We start from the raw sequence: 22,303 nt of genomic DNA, 5'->3' as shown, positions 1-22,303 counted from the left end.
ATATATGAAGAGTCAGACTATACTTTGATTAATAATTTGTGTGATATGGTTTTTCCACAAAAAAGGTGTACATAGTAATGTGTGAAAGCTGGGAGTGTGCGAGGCGAGATAGACGGTACATCGTTTTTGTCTGCCGTGCATTCAAACTAAAGTAACTAGCCTGCTTTGAAAATGTAAGGAGTAGAAAGTACAGATATTTGTGTTATAATAATGTAGACTAGAGACTCAAGACTTAAGAGTACAGTAATGAAGTAGGAATATTTCCCATCTCTGGAAGTACCTGAAAAAGAGTGTGTGTCAGCTATCCCTGGATAAATAAAGGTTACAAATAAAGTTAAAGTAGGCCTATTGCAGCTGCAAAAACAAACTCCCCAATGAAGAAGAGACACCAACATGCATGCAGGGTCACACACACACACACACACTGGTGGCCGGTGAAATACAGTCTCTGCTCGTTTTGACTAAGACATGGCATGCCCTTCCTCTGGGGGGCAGCCAGGAGCCGTGGGTAGCTTTTCTGTACAGCGCCCGGGGTATGGAGGAACCCCAGTGGAGCACGGGGAGAACATGCTAACTCCACACAGAAAGGCCCTTTCACAAGATAGCCCACCTGGGCAGTAAGCACTGAAGACATGGGGGGGGGACACACCCTCAGCGTCCCTGGCAGGAATTGAACCCAGGACCTTCTAGCTGTGAGGCGACAGCCCTACCACAGCCCCCTTTAAAGTGTGTGGTATTGATCCATGCATCTACTTGTGCTTTTTTCCCCTCATATGACAGTTGTAGATTGAAGTAGATTTAACTACTCGACAGTTAGGATTTACTGATGGAAAATGATCCATTCGAAGCTTTCAAATACCAAGACAACAAATGGAAGTCCAATTTGCTCCAGTGTCAACAATTCAAACGTTTTATCTGCTTATCTGTACAGCTTCAAAGTCTCTTTTATCTTCATCTTTCACATGATTCACATGAAAAGAAATGCTCCTTTCCTGAGGAGTAGAAACCACAAGTGGAAGTAAACTGAAGAATGTGAACTAAATGTGGTAGTGAAAGTAACATAAAAGTACAAAGTTATGTTTTATTTGCCCCAGATTACACAATTTCAGTGGATCTACTGTCAAATATAAAATTCCCATTTTAAGACTACAGCAGAGCCATTGTCATGCTTATTACTGAATTTTGGCTGAGCACAATTTTTAAATTATTTTATAAAACATTTTTTTCTCCTCCATGAGATCAAAGCAATGAACTATTTTTAGTATTCTTGTTTTTGGCCACACCAGTCCTCAGCCACTTCCACTATACGAGGGATCAGCAGCATTTTGGCAACGGCAATGGAACGCTATGGAGCCCAAGTGGCGCGAGTGTCTGCTCTAGCCGTCTAACTCGGTTTACATTTTAAAAACTGCGACAGTTCACACAACTTTACATGCATTATACATCAAACTCTTGAGCTACTTCTGCTCTCACTCAGAATGTCAAAATATAAGTGATGTGATGTATAGTTTTTGAGATATTAACGGTTTGTTTGGCACAACTCATAGTATTAACTGTCGCGGGGTTCCGCATTTCTGGGTGGCAAATGACATCATGCTGATTCGTCCTATTCTTCTAGACAACTAGATTTTTAGAACAGACAGGTTGTAATTTTTGAACCACAGATATGCTGAAACAAAAACAAACAAAGGAACAATCGATTAAAGAAGTGTTCATGTTTAACTTCCCTGATTTGTGTGATGCAACCAGAGAATTTATCTGGACTAGAACTGCAGAAGATGAGAAAATATCACATTCTTATTTTCCAAACCTCATGGAAATCCGCTAGTCTAAATCATGTGAATAGGCCTGGGGAAAAGATTAAAATACCAATACCAAAAATGTTATTCCTCCTGGTTTGTTACCGTTATATTTCATCTCACAACAGTTGGAAAGCGATGAACAGTTTGGTTTCCATTCTTATCGTTTTTAACAAACAAATGAAAGCTGGTGTTTGTTCACAAATCTTCAAGTTTATTGTCTTTCCATCCCGGGACCAAGACCTCTGGTTCCAAAATCGAACCCAATCCTCTCCATAACAACATGCATAACAAACAGATAATGAAATGTCTATATGCATTGAACCCTGTGCTTACAGCTGCAGCATGCAGTTTAAGAACATGACTTAGCTGTGAATGACACATACGGCCTTTTCAAAGCACTGCACTGAAAAGAAAAGTTAAATACAAAAACAAGTTGAGATTCCATGCATGTGTCTGAACAACCGTCACATTCAGGACTGACTTCAGCTCAACAGAAGAAAAGAAAAAAGAAAGTCAGCTGTATGAATTGTGGACACTGTGGCACTTGGTGGCCCCCTGCTGGTTGCGGGAACACATGGCATTCCTCGTTCAGGGTGGTTATGGTTGAGTGTGCTTGTATGTAGAGCTGGGCGATCATTCAATATTGTCATTTATAGTCTTTCAGTAGAATCATATCGTAATGATATGAAGATATTTTAATATTGTGACACACTGTCTAAATTGATGACAAGCAAATTTGACCTAAAAACTCTGATAACATGAGGTATGGTAGGATTATTATTTGAATATTTTTATTTTGTTTAACATCACACCTAACATTAGCATTCGGTTCAATGAGATGAAGATTAATTTGATTTAATGTGATTTTGCATACATGATCCATATTGATATTGAGAAAAATCTGTATGATTATCGTGATATTGATATAAAACATATCGCCCAGTCCTACGTGTGTGCGTGTGTGTGCGTGTCCTACGCTATGGCCACAGCAAACACACTGACCACACAGTACATGGTGCGGCTTTCCCATCTCACGGTGCAGTTCCCTGTGAAGAAACCAAACAACACAACATGTAGAAGACAAGTACACTGTGTGGTGTGGAATAGAATAGAGTAGCTTATTTTCCATAGAAGCAGGGTTCCTACAGATTTTCAATAAAAAAATGCCATTATTTTTCAAGACCTTGATTTGTTTGGAAGATTTTATCTGATGTTCAATATGATTTACGCAGATAGACACTTGCCCCTGCTAACTGGGTCATACATATCACTGTAAAGATGAAGAGTGGGGGATGGGAGATTGGGAGCGGCTGTAGCTCAGGAGGTAGAACGGGTCGTCCACTAATCACTTTGGATAAAAGAGGTCAGTGATTCGCCTCCTCCAGTCTGCATGTCGACGTGTCCTTGGGCAAGATACTGAACCCCAAATTGCTCCCGATGGCTGTGCCAGCACCCTGCGTGGTAACTTGCCACCATCGGTGTATGAATGTCTGTGTGAATGGGTGAATGTACCTACTCATTGTAAAAGAGCTTTGGATAAAAGCCCTATATATGCAGGCCATTTACCATTTACCAAGATTGTTCTTCACAGCGACAAATAACAGAATATGTGAGATTATTGGCAGGGTTCCTACATGCTTTCCATTTTAAAACTCCATATTTTTCCAGGCAGACCCTGTGTTCTTGACTGGATTTGATTTCGGTGTGTATTTGATATAATGCATGCTGACAGCGGCTGGGTAATAAGAGCATCCCTCTATCTTAACATTAGAATTATATGTGTATTGGACCTGAACCACAACATTTTCCATAGTTTTCCAGACATTTTCTCAAATTCCAAAACTATTCAGGACCTGGAAATGATCAAATTCATTTTCAATTTTTCCAGACTTTCCAGTCCTGCATAGGAGCCCTGCAGAAGGTAATAACAGCTTCCCAGTGTTTTCATATCTATATGGAATTATAGAATATAGAGTGGAGGTTCACTGTGCAAAATCTTTTTTTACTTTTTGAATTCATGGATTATTGAAAGATAATACAGTGAAATATGAATTGCCTGTTCAAAACTAGACAACACAGATGGGCCCCGCCCACATTCGTCCAGATAAGGCAACACATGGGCGAGCTGCTCTCAGTGTGGACACTGCTTACCGTCCATGGTGGTGTCCCAATAGCAGGAGTTGGCCGTGTGGAGGCCAGCGCCGCTTTTCTGCATCACAGCACAGGTCACTGTACGGAGAACAGACACAGACATAGGATGATGCAAACATGTTTCACATACAATCACAAAGACAGAAAAGCAGTTCATCAGATAAGCTCATGATCACACCTACATTTTGCTTTCTTTGGTCCAAACCCGAGTGGAAAAGTTGATTTTGCTGCATTTTCTAATTGGTTTCAATCAATCAATCAATCAATCAATCAATCAATCAATCAATCAATCAATCAATCAACCTTATTTAATTCTCGGAAGACACACTGAGGGTTGAGACCCTCTTTTCCACTGGTGCCGAGATTACAAGTAAAAAAATATGCGCACATCCAAGAAAAACTTGGGAAAAAGAGAGAAGGCTCCATCAGTGGTTCTTTATTTGCAACGTTTTGATCTCAAGGATCTTTGTCAAGACCTTCTCGCTTTGTTTGAGATTACAAGTTAAGAAAATCACAAAACAACATGAAAGAGGCAATTAAATTACTAATAAACAAACAAAGACACACATTACATCATTACATCGCATAGTTCATCCACACAAGTACATAATTTAAAACAGGTGCAATTATGGTTAACCAGAGTTGATACACTGACTGAAAAGGTCCCAGGGGAACAAGGGAATGGTACTTGAACAAACCCTGTAAATGATTCTAAGTATGCGGGGCACAAAACTTAAAAGCAGTCTTTCCGAGGTCACACACACACACACACACACACACACACACACACACACACACACACACACACACACACACACACACACACACACACACACAACATACCAATGTACTTGTAATGTTTCCCCTGTTTGACCAGCTGTGTGAGGGAAAGCTCCACAATACTTGCTGTCCATTTGTTCACCAGACTTTGGCTGTAGTCGACTCCACCTATGACATTCTCAATACACTGAGAGACACACACACACACACACACACACACACACACACACACACACACACACACACACACACACACACACACACACACACACACACACACACACACACACACACACACACACACACCAGAGAGAGGGAGAGAGAGCATTAGATAACGGTGCAGTATTATTTACAGTCATGCGGTAGTCACTGGTTGCTACATCACCCAAGGGGATTGGATCACAGAGCTAAAAACACTTCCCATAAAAGCTGCTGGAGAATAGAGTAGAATAGAATGCAGTAGAACACAACAGAATACAATAGTTTTATCAAGATTTTATTTAACCCCCCTTTCTTTAACTTCCAACTTTTCTTTTGTGATCAATTATTTGTGATCAATTATTTAAACTTCCAACTTTTCCCAAAGTCCTTGGTTGTCAACTTTTTACCATATTTCACATTCAAATGATGATATGGGAAATGGGATCATATGGGATTGTTATTGCCAGTGTTTGCTAAGAAAAGGAACTATTTCTGCAGAGTTAGACGTATATCATCGTACAGATTTGGCTGATATGTTACCTCCTTGACAGTGTTTTCTGCTTCCTCTGGGTTGAATGAGCCCTGAAATGGGAAACAACAAACAGACAAATCCATAAAGAATTTGCACAACTCAAACACCTTAATGTTGGCAAACAGCTTTCTCTACTACAGGGCAGCTCTAAATAAATATATGTGATCAAAGCCAAACTGTAATGCAATGGTACAACAGAATGAGACGTTTAAAATACAGTAATCCTATATTATTGTGTGATCCTATATAGGAGATAAGGATAACATATCATATGGCCACTATAAACACGCGACTGCGAGTATCACAGACACACTTGCCTGGAATCATTGGAACATAGGCTACATCACAGTGATGCCATAGGATGCAAACACCTCACATCAATAAAGCCACTATAAACCCCATGATAATTAACCTGATTGAGTAACATTATCACATACACATTATAATTCCATGTAGGAATATTTTCGTGAATTTTCGCCGTTATCATCATTTACATGTAGCCTATATCCCAAAATAATGATGCTAACATAGGAGTGGCTAGCTAACTAGCAAGCTAAAGTGATAAATCAAAATCAAAGACAGGTCAGGTTCAAACCTCGTTGCCATGGTGATATTCCTCCATTCTTGCTGTCCACCGCCGGTACAAGCTGCGAGTTTTTATACTGCAGCTATCCACTAGAAAATAAAAACAAGCGACTGTTGTTTGAAAGACTGTCATGCACTGAACTTCCTGCTGGCTGTCAAACGGCGTCAACGACCGCTAGCAAAGAGCAAACTCAAGCAGAGGAGGCAAGGAGGCTTTAGCTAGCTGCTGCCACCTGCCGGTAAGAGATAGCTTCCGTTTTAAAATGTTCCGCTATTATTTTATGATTTTAATTTCTAATGTTAAATGCTACTAATTTAGCTTAAATGCGTATTGCATTTACAGTGTGAAACCATGCCATGTTATAACCTCTAAACGTAACACATCAACTAGTGTTTCGGAGCCTTTCCAACATGCTTTTTTGACAACCGCCGCTAGATAGCACTGCGGTGGGCTTTTTTTGGGGGGGGGGGGGGGGGGGGGTGTCCCACCCTACTCTGCCTCTGATTGGGTAGACATGAGGAGTGATGATTGGTTGGGTCCGGGTGAGTTTAGGCATGAAGAGTGATTATTGGTTAAGGTTATGATAAAATATCGGGGTAAGCCAATCAGAGGCAGAGCAGGGCGGGACTAGGGCGGGACATGCCATCCTGCGGAAATATCCAGAAATGTAGCACTACCGCCATTTTGGACTGAAAAACGCCGGATAACACCATCATAGAATAGAACCATGACAGACGCCGTCGTGACAAAAGCGAAGGGGAGTAACAGAAAGCAATGTTCGGCAGTCGGCTGTAGAACCAATCCAAACAGTAAACAACATGCCTCTCATCGTTTCCCCAAAGACCCTGAAAGGTAATTTATTCAAAGTATTTTCAAGTGGGAGCTATGCTAGCGCTAGCTTATGATTGAACCTGAAAAACTAGGGAAACTGTCAGTCTATGAACTCAGATCGTTATTAGAGAGAAATCTAACGTTAATGAAATCCTTGAATTTCCCAGTCCCAAGTTCTGTGGGGGTCTGGGATCCTGGTTTAGATTTATAAGAGTAGCACCTTGCTATCTAACAGAAGGCTAAGATAAGTTACATTAGAAATATCTAATTATTTCCACCTGTTTGTTAATTAAGCCTAAACTCCCTCGTGTTCCACCCTTTATTAATGTAATCCGTTGTTTGTTTTTTCTTCCTATCAGCAGTTCTTGTTCATTCTAATATGGTCATGTAGCCTATAAGTTAAAATTAATGAATTAATAATTAAATGCTTATTAATAATAATAATAAAATAATAATACTGCCTTTGACAGGTGTGCCATGTGGGTGCAGATTCTCAACAATGCATCTTTGGCAGGGATAAGCGCTGAGCGGCTCCATCGGACCTACAGGGTGTGCAGTGCACATTTCCACCTGAGCCAGTTCAAGAGGCCATCTGATGTGTATGTGAAAAAACATCACAATCTTATTTATTATGTACGATTTCTCTCCTGTTAAACACGTGCAATGTACAGACTAAAATTAATTGTCCTATCTATCTATCTATCTATCTATCTATCTATCTATCTATCTATCTATCTCATTCTCTTGTAGCCATGCGGGATTGAAATGGAATGCAGTGCCTACAAGGGTTAACGCCGCCACTACCCAACTGGATTTAAACAAGCGTAAGATTATCATTGTATAAATACAGGGATACTTTGAGATGACAGTCATAGCCTCCCTTTAGAGTGAAATCTCAGTCACTAGATTTATTTTAGTGTGCCTATCACATGATCCATTTTAGAGTGGCAGTCTGTTAACATGATAGTAACGGTGCAACCACACAGGACGACGACAACGTGGAGTGCACCATGGTGGACAATCGCATCCTGGCCCAGCAGGACAAGCCACCCTTCCTTACACACCTCCACTCCTGCTTCCAGACCGTGGTAGGTACACCTCCACTCCTGCTTCCAGACCATGGTAGGTAGGTACATGGAAATGGAAGCGACGCGGTAGCGAGGCGAAGCGAAGCGTCTGGAAGCGCAGGCAGTTTCATTGCGGCGCCCTTCTTAAAGCCCCCCTCCAGTCAGTTTGGTAATTTTTAAGCTATTTCATGTGTAGCCGTGTTTTTTCCTGCTCTGCTAATTAGCCAAAGTGTTCGCCACTGTATTTTGTTGACAAATAACCTTATTTTGAGCTCAAACTCTTAAATGTGCTCACGCACTAGAAACGGGAGCTGACGTCAGACTTTATGGTTGTCAACGCTCACGTATGCGGACGATAATACAATATTTAATATTAGAGTGAATACAATCTGCCCTTAGCTTGGGTGCTACGTTTGCTAACGTAGTGTTCTGGCTCAAAACGCCGCAATAGTCACTTTTAACCAGTTCGAGTTACGCTCTTTCCATATCGTTTCCTTATAAGCCCACCGGCTTTGGTATCTGTTGGCTGGTTATGTTGATATTTATAACAATACTGTTAACAATACTCTACATAATTTATGGAAAATTTAAAAATAGAGCTGAAAATACAACTCGCTGTGTACCACCCAGGTAGTGTAATAATATGTACATCACTTTATATTGATAACTTGGTACAAAAATTTAGTCAAAACTACTGAGTGTTGAGTGTGTTACTGAACGCACTGAAATAAAAAGTATTCTTATTGTGTCACTGTCACTGAACAAACAGCTGTGAAAAAAATCGATATGGCGATATATCACGATATTTTTCTGAGATATCGATAGTATTGCAGGAAAAAATATCACGATATATTGCTGTATCGATATTATTGCATATACCCACACGTCCTGCTCGCGGCCTGCAGCGATAGTTTCCTCGTCTGGTCTGTTTTTGATGTGAGCCGCAAGTGATTGTGTGCAGCGCAGCCAGACATGAAGTTGTGCACCTGCTCAAGTTGAATTTACACACGGCACCGCTTCTGTTTCCAGTGTGTTTGCACCGTAATACCTTGTTGTTTTGCTGTAAAGTGATTTTTGTTCATATTGTTTGTTTTACAGGCACCATGATCATTGTTCTTCAGCCATCAAATCCAGGCTCACCCATTCCACCAGGTGTTCAACAACCCACTATTCATATCAGCGCACCTGCTGCTGTAGCAGGACCTTCAAAGCCCCTGAAACCACTGGCACCAATGTTGCCACTGTTCGTGCCACCAGCGGTGCCACAAACATCATTGACAAAAGACCTTGAAGCTGCTGCCAGGGAACGTGTCCTGAAGATGAAGATCAGGAGTCTACAGTCACAGGTGTGCAAGCTGAAAGCAAAAGTGAGGGAACTGAACCGGCAGAAGACGACCAGTATAAGACACAAGACACTTTATTCGTCATTCTAGGCATACAACTAAATTATGTTTAGTAATTTTAAGTGACCAGCAGCAACAGAGAACAAGGTAAACACTAGATGACAAAGATCCAAACAAGATAATAAAAAGGTCTTCCACAGCAAACAAGTCAAGTGTTTTAGCAGCAATGGAGGGGGGGGGGGGTGTATTTACAGTCTTTGGTCCTCAGCAGCTGTGGGGTATACTTTGGTTCATTTGTTCGGGTTTTGATGGTGCTGTATCTCTTGTCCGATGGCTAAGGGACAAACAGACTGTGACCTGGGTGGGTCGTGTTCTCTTTTTTTTGTTAATTATTATTTTGCCTTTATTTATACAGGGGGAGTCTCACTCCTTACTGATGTTGCTAGCCTGTGTTCAAGTTTGGGATTGCAGTTCCCACTGTGCTGTTTTTGCAACCCGGACCAAATCTTCCCGGTTCTCAGCAGTGCAGCAGTCAGCAGGCACACCACACTTAGTCCAGTAAAAATGTCACTTGACCTCACACTAATTGCAACAAAACCAAACTCAACTGATTTTGTATCCTCAATATGTCCTCAATGAAGGAAAAAAAGTGTTAAGGAAATGTATGAAGGGAAATTTTTGAAAATGACCCATATGATGCTACCAAAAACGTTTATTTATTTTTTAACATTTTATTTATTTATTTTTTTCTCTCCTTGAAGCAAAAAACACATACAGGATATAAGTGATGAGATTTATGGCACATTAAAAAAAAAGAAAAAGGGCTTCCATAGGCTACCATCATATTTAGGTCATTTTCAAAACTTTCCCTTCATACATTTCCTTAACACTTTTTTTCCTTCATTGAGGACATATTGAGGATACAAAATCAGTTGAGTTTGGTTTTGTTGCAATTAGTGTGAGGTTGACCCACATACGTATTTGTGTAAAATGCCTAGACTAACTGCGGCACATTGGCAGAGCATACTCTATGCTGCAGTGGTTCTCAAAGTGGGGTCCAGGGACCCCCAGGGGTCCTTGAGGGGGTTGCAGGGGGTCCCCAGCAAAAGGGGATCATTTATTTTCACTATAATTCCATCCATAGTAACACAATGACAGAATGTATGACTATTTTGGTCATGGGTTTCATATACTTTCTGTAATAAAACATCTAAAAGCAAAAACCGTCTCAAATGGGGGTCCATGACCGTGGTCTAATTTGTGTTAGTTTAGGGGTTCTTGACCTGAAACGGTTTGAGAACCACTGCTCTGGTGCTTCTGTAAAAGCTGAGTGGGAAGATTGGCTGGTTTGGCCTATTTCCTTTGGAAGAAGAGCCTCAGTTGAGCTTTCTTTAGGGAAGTTCTAAATCTACCCATGATTATTTGAAAGAATTTGTTTAATAAATGGAATTCTGAATTTTTACAAATTTATGCTTTGATTCTTTCATAAATATAAATAAGTAAATAGTTATAATATGCATATTTATAAAATATTTTCATTGTTCATCACAGGACATTTGGTGGGGCGGCATACGGGAAGTGGCACCGTGGGCTTAAAGGTTTGAACTTGTTTTGTTTGTTTTTATTAGGCCTACCACCACCAGAGTCCAGGTGTTGTGCCAAAAAGTGATTAGCTGCCAAAAATATAGCCTAATATATATACTGTATATATACATATAGCCTAACCATCCATAAATCATGTTTATTATAGTCTAGTTTCCAAATGGACCTAAACAAGGATAGTAGACATACAAACACATATACATTGCTAACAATACTACTGTATAATATTGACACAGGCCTGGCAAAACAGCTTTAACAGGCTGCGCTGCAGACAGCAATCACTGTTTGGCAGTTAATCACTTTTTGGCAGACAATCACTTCTTAGCAATCACTTTTTAGCAGGGTATGACTTTTTGGCACAACACCGGCCAACAGTTGGTGGCAGGTTATGTTTTTGCTCTGTATGTCTTACTTTGTAACTAAGACGCTTAGGGGAAATGCAATCGAGTAAAAGTATCCATTTTATTTAGGAAATGTAGTGGAGTAGCCTAAAAGTGAATGTTGACAGAAATCCTACAGATTCTCTCCAAAAATAGGCTACTTAAGAACTGTAACGAGGTATTATTACTTTGTTTGTTACATTACACCACTGGTTGCAGCCCTGTTTCAGTTCAATGTTCCTGTCCAGTGTCTGTGTAGTGCAGTACATGTTTCATCAGGACACTGCTCACTGAAAGTGCTGTGTAGTTCAAGGACTTTCCCCACACACAAGAATAGTGCTTCCTAGGGATGCACGATATATTGGCAATCATATCAGTATCGGCTGATGTTAGTCATTTTGTTAATATCGGTTATCGTATCGGCCACATTTTTCACTTTGAGAGGAAACAATGTGGTAAATCTATGGTTTATGTTTTTTTTCTTCAAATGTGTTGGCAATAAAGACAAGCATTACTTTTTCAAATTCACAGTGTTTAAATGTGTTTTTCAGTATGTACACAATTGTTTTATCATAGAAATGTGGTTTTATACAGATCATATTGACATCAGTAAATATCGGTTATCGGCCATAACAGCAATGTTAATATCGATATCGGCCAACATTTTCATATCGGTGCATCCCTGTGTGTTATATGGACAAACTTCACCTCTGTTTCAACTGGCATGAGGGGAGTAGATGACAGAATGTTCATTTTTGGGTGAACTGTTCTTTTACTTCGCCAAGCTGGAGGACTGGCTGGATTGGAAACAATGTTTTTCAAGGTACCAAAGCTCAACAATCCTCCATATTCAATGGCCCTAGTGTTAGTATAAACCCATCACACACGGTCCAGACATACTGTAGGCTACTAGGTTTTGACCTAGACTTGTTATTCAAATGGCGTTAGGGGTTTACCATTAAGCCATTTTCATTTATTTTTCCAGAATTTGTACGTATTAATATACAACAAAAAAGCACTGGAATGTAATAGTGAAAACATGTAGTGCACTTGCTCTGTAAATGTTGGACTTGATAATCGACGTTTACTCACATATTCATGATAAAAAAAAAACTTAGCCTATGTAATAAAAATATCCCACCATGCCTTTATTTCAATACAGTATTCTTCATAATGTGAAGTGAATGCGGGTCCACTACTCCATCAAATTTGTGCTCATATATGTGTCACATGTACAACACTCATGTGTGACTGAGCCAAACCTTTTCACACATTTTATGCGATTCCCAAACTTGACCTGGAAATGATCTGATGAATTCTTCGTGGCTTTTCAGGCCTGCAGAAGAAAACGGGTTTCTCGAGCAAAAACAATCTTGCTTGTAAAAGAAAAGGATAAAAAGGATAGAGATTGATTGATAAATAGCTTATTCCATCCACACTGCCCTTCAGTCTTTCCATCTAAACCTTCACTCATTCATACATTTAAACCAGTTCCATAAACAAGATTGTCCTTCAGTCTTTCCATCTTCTTTGGTATCACGGCTGCTTCATTTGTCTTTAGATTCCACATCTGCTCTAACATGAAGACTGGACTCTGTTGTGTTTTAGGGGGGAAATTGCCTCATACTGTCATAGTAGCCTAATGCATGGTGAAAAGGAACATTTTGATATTTCTAAGGCCTTACATTTTAATTTAAGGCTTTTTAATCTGAACCTGAAGTGTTACAAACAACTGAAGTGTTGGATCCAGGTAGCCTACTTTCATATAGCCTAGAGGAAAGGATTTTTTTTTAGCTAGTGTAACTTAGGAACTTAAATAAATCACAGCACACCCACAAAGCCCATTAAGATGTAGCCTACTGAACTGACCTATCTTAAGAAGAACCTGACGTGCACTGACAACTTCACTCTGATGGAAAGGGTAGCCTACAACATAATTTCTATAACAGACAGGGATGTCCAACATGTAGCCTACAGATTAGCCTACGGTAGCCTACATTACAAAGTGCAAATTGCGCTTTGGGATGTTTTCACAATAAATTATATTATTTAGCTACATCCTCACAGTTTGAAAAGTTACTCTCAGACACGCACGCACGCGCACACACACACGCACACGCACACGCACACGCACACACACACACACACACACACACACACACACACACACACACACACACACACACACACACACACACACACACACAACTTCGCACGTTTCAAGTGAACTACAATACCCAGAGGTCCTGTGTAGCACTGCCGCCATTTTGGACTGAAAACGTCGTCCGTACTGCCGCCATCTTGGACTGAAAAAGCCGTCCGTACAACACAACAACGTCATAGAATAGAACCATGACAGATGCCGTAACAGTCGTGACCAAAGCGAAGGGGAGTAGAAAACAGAAACAATGCTCGGCAAGCGGCTGTACGAGCAATCCAAACAGTAAAGAACATGCCTTTCATCGTTTCCCCAAAGAACCTGAAAGGTAATTTATTCAGTCTTTCCATGTGGGAGCTATGCTAGCGCTAGCTTATGATTGAACCTGTCCTGAAACATGAAGGGAAACGGTCTAGCTCTCTGATCTTTTAAGGGGGCTCCAGGCCAAACACTTTCAGAGGAGGCTCAGTGAATGGAAGTGAACAAATACATGAACGCTAGTTATTAGCCTGATATTCACACTGAACTGTCAACTCTAAAACTCAACTCTGTGGAGTGCGCATGATTTCGAAGGTCTGGAGGAGCCAGGCTAAGTACTAATATTACATTAGTTATCAAAAGGAGATCACATCGCTTAAATCTATGTGATTTGGTTAAGAGATACAGTAGGTCCATAATAGGCTATTTGGACATTGGACACAATCTTCATAATTTCGGCTCTGAACAGTTTACCACACTGGACTTGACATGAAACAATCAGCTTTAACTGCAGACTTCCAGCTTTAATTTGAGGGTAATTTACATCCAAATCAGGTGAACGGTGTAGGAATTACATTACATTTTAAGGGGCCAAAAGTAATTGGACAAATTAACATAATCATCAATCGTCCAATGAGTTCTGAAGGATTTGGCTGAATATGAGTAGATGCCCGACTTCAGAATTCACCCTTCTGCTGTTGTCAGCAGTCACATCATCAATAAATACAAGGGAACCAGTTCCATTGAGAGTCACATGCCCGTGTGAGAACATCCCCGAGGGGAGGCCCACAGTAAGACTTTGAAAAGCCCTGGTCTGTCTAGATGAACCCACTTCACTACATTAATGATATTTTTGAATTTCCCTGTCCCAAGTTATGTGGGGGGATCCTGGTGGTTAGAATTATACAAGTAGCACCTTGCTATCTAACAGAAACTGCTACATTAGAATGATCTAATTATTTACACCTGTTAACATTTAGCCTAAACCTTTCCTCAGTGTTTCCCCCCCCCTTTTGAATGTAGTCCTAGGCTTTGGGGAAAAAATCGGAAGAAATAATAATAAAGGGGAACAAAATGTAGCCTACAAGTTAAAATGAACGAATAATTAAATGCATAATAATAATACTGCCTTTGACAGGTGTGGCATGTGGGTGCAGATTCTCAACAATGCATCTTTGGCAGGGATAAGCGCTGAGCGGCTCCATCGGACCTACAGGGTGTGCAGTGCACATTTCCACCTGAGCCAGTTCAAGAGGCCATCTGATGTGTATGTGAAAAAACATCACAATCTTATTTATTATGTACGATTTCTCTCCTGTTAAACACGTGCAATGTACAGACTAAAATTAATTGTCCTATCTATCTATCTATCTATCTATCTATCTATCTATCTATTTATCTATTTATCTATCTATCTATCTATCTATCTATCTATCTATTTATCTATCTATCTATCTCATTCTCTTGTAGCCATGCGGGATTGAAATGGAATGCAGTGCCTACAAGGGTTAACGCCGCTACCCAACTGGATTTAAACAAGCGTAAGATTCTCATTGTATAAATACAGGGATACTTTGAGATGACAGTCATAGCCTCCCTTTAGAGTGAAAGCTCAGTCACTAGATTTATTTTAGTGTGCCTATCACATGATCCATTTTAGAGTGGAAGTCTTATTGTCTGTTAAAGTGATAGTAACGGTGCAACCACACAGGACGACGACGACGTGGAGTGCACCATGGTGGAGAATCGCGTCCTGGCCCAGCAGGACAAGCCGCCCTTCCTCACACACCTCCACTCCTGCTTCCAGACCGTGGTAGGTACACCTCCACTCCTGCTTCCAGACCGTGGTAGGTACACCTCCACTCCTGCTTCCAGACCGTGGTAGGTGGAAATGGAAGCGACGCGGTAGCAAGGCGAAGCGTCTGGAAGCGCAGGCAGTTTCATTTCGGTGCCCTTGTTAACAGATTAGACCGGTCACACTGCTCGCGGCCTGCAGCGATAGTTTCTTCGTCTATGAAGTCTGTCAGTACAAGTTGTGCACCTGCTCGAGTTGAATTTACACACGGCACCGCTTCCGTTTCCAGTGTGTTTGCACCGTAATACTTTGTTGTTTTGCTGTAAAGTGATTTTCGTTCATATTGTTTGTTTTACAGGCACCATGATCATTGTTCTTCAGCCATCAAATCCAGGCTCACCCATTCCACCAGGTGTTCAACAACCCACTATTCATATCAGCACACCTGCTGCTATAGCAGGACCTTCAAAGCCCCTGAGACCACTGGCACCAATGTTGCCACTGTTCGTGCCACCAGCGGTGCCACAAACATCGTTGACAAAAGACCTTGAAGCTGCTGCCAGGGAACGTGTCCTGAAGATGAAGATCAGGAGTTTACAGTCACAGGTGTGCAAGCTGAAAGCAAAAGTGAGGGAACTGAACCGGCAGAAGACGACCAGTATAAGACACAAGACACTTTATTCGTCATTCTAGGCATACAATGAAATTATGTTTAGTAACTTTAAGTGACCAGCAGCAATAGAGAACAAGGTAAACACTAGATGACAAAGATCCAAACAAGATAATAAAAAGGTCTTCCACAGCAAACAAGTCAAGTGTTTTAGCAGCAATGGAGTCAAGTGCATTAGCAGCAATGGGGGGGGGGGGGGGGGGGGGGTGTATTTACAGTCTTTAGTCCTCAGCAGCTGTGGGGTATACTTTGGTTCATTTGTTCGGGTTTTGATGGTGCTGTATCTCTTCCCCGATGGCAAATGGACAAACAGACTGTGACCTGGGTGGGTCGGGTCCTCTTTTTATGCCTCCGCCAGGGATAGCCAGGCCGGAGGCATTATGGATTTGGGTTGTCTGTCCGTCCGTCCGTCCGATGTTCGTTAACGCGATATCTGAGGAACGCCTTCACGGAAATTTCATCAAATTTGCCACAAACGCCGACTTGGACTCGAGGATGAACTGATTAGATTTTGGCGGTCAAAGTTCAAGGTCACTGTGACCTCACGAATGCCATTCTCAAGTTCGTTAATGCGATATCTCAGGAAAGCCTTGATGGAATTTCTTCGAATTTGCCTCAAACGTCCAATTGGACTCAAGAATGAACAGATTATATTTTGGTGGTCAAAGGTCAAACTTCAAGGTCACTGTGACCTCACGACCGCTTGTGTCATGCTCGTTAACGTGATATGTCAGGAACGCCTTGACGGAATTTCATCAAATTTGCCTCAAACGTCCACTTGGACTCAAGGATTAACTGATTATATTTTGGTGGTCAAAGGCCAAAGTTCAAGGTCACTGACCTAACGAACCTCATAGGTCACTGACCTAACGAACCTCATTTCCAAGTTATTTAACGCGATATCTCAGGAACGCCTTAATGGAATTTCTTCCAATTTGATTCAAACATCGACTTGGACTCAAGGATGAACTGATTAGATTTTGGTGGTCAAAGCACAAAGGTTAAGGTCACTGTGACCTCACAAATACCATTTGCAAGCTCGTTAACGTGATATCTCAGGAACGCCTTGACGGAATTTCTTCCAATTTGCCTCAAACGTCCACTTGGTCTCAAGGATGAACTGATTACATTTTGGTGGTCAAAGGTCAAGGTCACTGTGACCTCACAAACGCCATTTTCAACCTCGGTAAGGCCATATCTCAGTAACACCTTGATGGAATTTCTTCACATTTGGCTCACGTCTGGACAGACATGGATGTCGACTGCTCACTTGTTGAGGCATATAACCGCCGTGCGGTCATTCAAGTTTATCATTATTATTATTGTATATATATTTTAACCTTTATTTATACAGGGGGAGTCTCACTCCTTACTGATGTTGCTGACAGTTCCCACAATGTTCTGTGCTGTTTTTGCGACCCGGACCAAATCCTCACGTTTCTCAGCAGTGCAGCAGGCCAGCAGGCACACCACACTGCGGCACATTGGCAGAGCATACTCTCTAATAGGGTGCTTCTGTAAAAGCTGATTAGGAGCTGAGTGGGAAGGTTGGCCTTTCTGGACTATTTCCTGTAGAGCCTCTGTTGAGCTTTCTTTAGGGAAGTTTAAAATCTACCAAATGATTTGAAAGTACTTGTTTAATAAAGTGAATTATGATTTTTTACAAATATCTGCTTTGATTATTTCATAAATGTTATAAATAAGTAAATAGTTATAATAATATGCATATTTATAATATCTTTTCATTGTTTAGCACAGGCCATTTTGTAGAGGTACTTTTGTACGGCACTTTGTAGGTCGTATGATGTATTCAGTCCAAAAATGTCAGAGGCTCTGCTGCTGCACGCTGATGTTGGAATGGACTGACCGATTAGTTTTAATTTCTTGTCATTGTAAGTTCTTTGGTTATACTGTGAACTAGCAGAGGTGATTAAAGTAATTTAGAGGTGCAGCTTTCTAATTAAGTACTACCTGCGGCTGCCTATAAATACCCAGGAGACTGTACAATAGATGTTTCAGGTTATCTAGCCCTGCTATCTGGAACTGATTTAAGAATTTAAAAACCAACATTAAGAAACAAAGTTAGCAATACAAGTCTATTTCTCAACATACACAGCTTATGAAAGCTGTGAAACTTATAAGAGAATGGACAACATTGTTAAGGGACATTAAATCCAATTGTGTGGGAAAGCATACAATGGTGGAAGGGGGGGAGTTGACTTGAGACAGACACATTGCATTGTAAGAAGGAACATTTCCTACTTTTCTAAGGCCTTATACATTTTAATTTAAGGCTTTTTTAATCTGCAGACACCTGTGAAGTGTTACAAACAACTGAAATGTGGATCACGGGGATATGTAGCCTGGGTAAACCCAGCCTTCAACGTGACCTGTCTTCGTGACTGATGGCACAAAGAGGTCACATGGAGGCTGGGTTTACCCAGGCTAGGGGATATGTGGATCCTCTGTACCTTCATATAGAGGAAAGGATTATTTGTGTGTGTAATGTTAGGAACTGAAATAAATCACAGTACACCCACAAAGCCCATTAAGATGTACTGAAATGACCTGTCATAAGAAGAACCTGTGCACTGACAACTTCACTCTGATGGAAAGTGTCAACGTTCATCAGATTTATTATAACACACAGGGATGTCTGAAATAATGGTATTCAAACAACTCTTGGATATAAAATAATAATAATAATCAGAAAATCAATCAAACAGCTTTGTATCAAAACTCTTTACTGGTATCACAAAAATCCAAATAATAAAAAAAGTAATATAGGAGTAATTTAAATGAGATTATCATATCAATATATAAAAATTAATGTGTTTCCTTCAAACACGTACAGATTACATTACAAAGTGCAAATGTGCTTTAGGATATTTTCACAATAAATTATATTTACATCCTCACAGTTTGAAAAGTCACTCTCAGACAGACACACCTTGAGGCTCAGCTACAGGCTAGGAAAATATGTGCCACACAACCACACATCTATAATTCAAAAAACCATAAAATCAGTAACTAATCATTACCCACAGCAACATGGCGATATTGATAATACATTGGTGAAAATAGTCAATAAATAGTCTAGGTCACTTGTGAAGAGATAGTGGTTGAAGTGTAGTGGTTGATTTGAAGCTACACTGGGCAACGTTTCACGGCTCCAAATGACAGCGAGAGGAAAGTGAACTACAATACCCAGAAGTCCTGTGTGCGGTGAGGTCAGTGAATGTCTCACAGCTCGTGCGTGTTCACCTAGCCGGCCACTCTGTCATGCTTTAAACCAAAGAGATGAGATCTGTGGGAGGATCAGAGTCCAGACCTGGTTGACACCAACATTTCATTTTTAGATTTAGACTGATAAGACAGCGGGTGTATAGAGCACCGCAGGAATTAGTCTGGAAGTAGCACTTCAGTTCGTAAGGGGAAAGTGAATGGGCTTTTAGAATGGGGATTTCTGTTAAATGCATGAAATAAGGTCTGTGGTTAACAAACGTTTATGAGAGTGGACATTTGTGTTCAGCAGGATAATCTTCACAAACCTGGACCACTTTTATGACTTTGGAAGTGTAAATGTGCTTTGCTTTTTTTGCCTTTTTTTTTACACAATTTTCAGAAAACGTTTAAATAAAAGTGGTCCTCGTTTGTGAAGATTATCCTGCTGAAGATAAATTTCCACTCCCATAAACTTTTGTTAACCACAGACCTTATTTCGTAACCTTGCAAGCCAAGCTGGATTCTCTCGCGAGATCTAATGTGAAACAGAATGTGAAACAAACCCATCCATCTGGCAGCGTCAGTTTAATTATTTCATGCATTTAACCGAAATCCCGATTCTAAAATCCCATAGCCTTTCCCCCGCTAATAACCAACATGGCAGCGGTTTCTGGTTAAGCCTACAAAAATACATCATCCCTGCAGTACCCTATTGCCTTGTATTGTAGCCTATAATGGTGAGGCTTATGGTACACATCATTGTATTTCATATGATAGGGTTGGGTGGTGGTCTCTTCAAGAGACGTGATACTCATTGGTATCTTTTTATCTATAAAGCCCTTATCGGAAAACTGGGATTTTTGGGATTGAATATTACAGGTGTATTTAACTGTATACAATGTAAGCTAGTTTATACCAATAGATTATCTGCAATTACTGTAGATTCAGTCCTCCCTTTTCTGAAACTGTCCAGCAGCTCAGCGATCACGGACCAATAGCAGAAGGCGCTGTGGCTCTGAGAAACCCCCTCTCATCCAAAAATAGCTACAAATGTTACTTCTGGCTCCAAAGAAACAAGATGGCAGCGGCCAAAATGCCAAACCTGAGGCTTCAAAACAGGAGTCCACAAATCAAGGGATGTCACACTCACTACGTCCATCTGTTTTACAGTATGCTATAAATAAAGGTTGCATGAATGATTGTTTATATATAAATATGTTGCCTAGTGCAGCTCGAACACAAGGTACAGAGGAGCTGTACGATACTGCCCACCACTCAACTATATAAGGTACTGCACATGTTCCCATATCCCCGAGGGGAAGTGTTCGGGGATTCAACCTCGTTGCACTCTGGCTTTGCTTGTTTCGGGCCACCCCAGGGTGTTGTTCTCGGGGAGTCACAGTAAGGCGCAGGTGCCAGAGCGAGGCCCCCTTGCACCCCCTGGAGGCGGCGCCCTGGGCTCCGCTCCGCCCATGTTCGTCTCCAGGGCGGAGGGAGGCTCTCCCCGCCGGTCCTTCTCCTCCACCGGCTTGGATCTGGAGGACAGCCGCCCGAACAGAGAGAGCTGGAGAGAGGAGCGCAGGGGAGAAATTGGTGGCGGAAGAGGTGAACGATCTCTCTCCTTCACTTTCAATTTCAGAACAATAAATTGAACAATTGAAGGGAAAAAAATCCACCCTCAGATCCTTTCACACTGTTGTATATCAATCTGTTCAATTGATTCCAGGAGTTGTAATTGTAATTTACTTTTGGGTGAACCCACTTTGCCTCGACCTGCCTCATCTGCTTCTAATGACGTTCTAACAAAAGTTCAGTCAGGAAGACTATAATCTGTACTTTACGCTTCCTCAGTTCACTCCACCCCTTCAAATCTGCTCACACGCTCAAAATAAACCTGTCAACTTCCGGGCTTCATTGAATAATCAGCTGTTTGCCGCCTGGTCTCTTTTAACCAATAGCATAGCGTCACTTCACCTCTCACCCCACACACCTCCATTGTAAGCCTATCACATTGCTTTTCCATTGTAAGCCAATTACATGCCTGCTCAACTCATTGAGTGCCATGGACGAGTATGTTCGTCAATAGACCCTTCTCACAGGGGCCATTTTGTGTCGAGAAGCCAGGGTAAACACAGGTGCAAGCAAAACACTAATGAGGGTTTCCAACTTCCATGATTGGAATTTGGAAACCCTCATTAGTGTTTTGCTTGCACCTGTGTTTACCCTGGCTTCTCGACACAAAATGGCCCCCGTGAGAAGGGTCTATTGGTTTAGTAACGTAGAGTGCCAAGGACGAGTATGTTCATCAATTGCGTTTTTTGATGGTGGGACGTGCATCAAAGCCAGATCCATCTCCTGTGAAAGTATGGTGGCTGTTGAATGTGTAAAAGCTATTTTAGGGACCCATTAGGTGGCGACAGTGCTCTCCAGATTACAGAAAGGCGAGGAAAAAATAGAGAAGAAGTCGTTGGGGAAACGGAAATCGCATCGCATCCGTATGCATCGATATGCATGAAGCATAACGTTAGCTGTGCCTGCAGCAGCCAATCTGCTGCCACAATTGAGCACCTCTGTGTCCGCTGCGATAGCCCATCCGCATGATTTTGTTATTAGTTGTTATTATTCTCAACTGGAAGCATGGGAGCCGGTGATAAATACACGCGGAACGCTGTAAAAAAGCTGGATGTAGCGGACTTTTCAGTGCAGAGCAAACGCAGCAGAAAGCCCCAGAGACACTCCCATGGAGGAGGAGTGTGTAGTTGAGGGGGGGGGGCACGCAGAGCAGCATACAACACTGACCCAGACAGACCCAGACAGCAGGACAGGATTGGCAAACGCAAGCTAGAATATCTGATGCCCACCAGCAGTAAATCAAGACCAGCAAGAAGCTGCAACCAGCAAGAAGCTGCAACCAGCAGCGCA

General features: G+C 41.4%; 2 protein-coding genes and 1 long non-coding RNA gene across 3 annotated transcripts; 2 read left to right on the top strand and 1 right to left on the bottom strand.

The window, feature by feature from the left end:
• Positions 1 to 2,011: 2,011 nt before the first annotated feature.
• Positions 2,012 to 6,197, bottom strand: LOC310774041 (dynein light chain Tctex-type 3-like). The gene is made up of 5 exons (XM_083634105.1): positions 6,062 to 6,197; positions 5,475 to 5,516; positions 4,797 to 4,920; positions 3,954 to 4,031; positions 2,012 to 2,848 (listed from the first exon to the last, which is right to left on the bottom strand). The coding sequence occupies exons 1-5, from the start codon at positions 6,182 to 6,184 to the stop codon at positions 2,775 to 2,777; spliced, it is 441 nt and encodes a 146-aa protein (XP_083490231.1). The 5' UTR covers positions 6,185 to 6,197; the 3' UTR covers positions 2,012 to 2,774.
• A 583-nt stretch (positions 6,198 to 6,780) lies between these two features.
• On the top strand, positions 6,781 to 10,617 carry LOC310772926. The gene is made up of 5 exons (XR_014552524.1): positions 6,781 to 6,904; positions 7,354 to 7,482; positions 7,634 to 7,707; positions 7,870 to 7,971; positions 9,049 to 10,617. It is a non-coding gene; the product is annotated as an uncharacterized lncRNA (long non-coding RNA).
• A 3,014-nt stretch (positions 10,618 to 13,631) lies between these two features.
• LOC310772681 (uncharacterized protein) lies at positions 13,632 to 16,332 on the top strand. Its single transcript, XM_083632544.1, has 5 exons — positions 13,632 to 13,761; positions 14,830 to 14,958; positions 15,162 to 15,232; positions 15,403 to 15,504; positions 15,845 to 16,332. The coding sequence occupies exons 2-5, from the start codon at positions 14,837 to 14,839 to the stop codon at positions 16,177 to 16,179; spliced, it is 630 nt and encodes a 209-aa protein (XP_083488670.1). The 5' UTR covers positions 13,632 to 13,761; positions 14,830 to 14,836; the 3' UTR covers positions 16,180 to 16,332.
• Positions 16,333 to 22,303: the final 5,971 nt, after the last annotated feature.

This window comes from Poromitra crassiceps, assembly GCF_964638095.1.
Source record: "Poromitra crassiceps genome assembly, chromosome: 3".
Lineage (NCBI taxonomy): Eukaryota > Metazoa > Chordata > Actinopteri > Beryciformes > Melamphaidae > Poromitra > Poromitra crassiceps.
The sequence above is the reverse complement of the archived record's forward strand: the minus strand, read 5'-3'. Positions and strand labels throughout refer to the sequence as shown.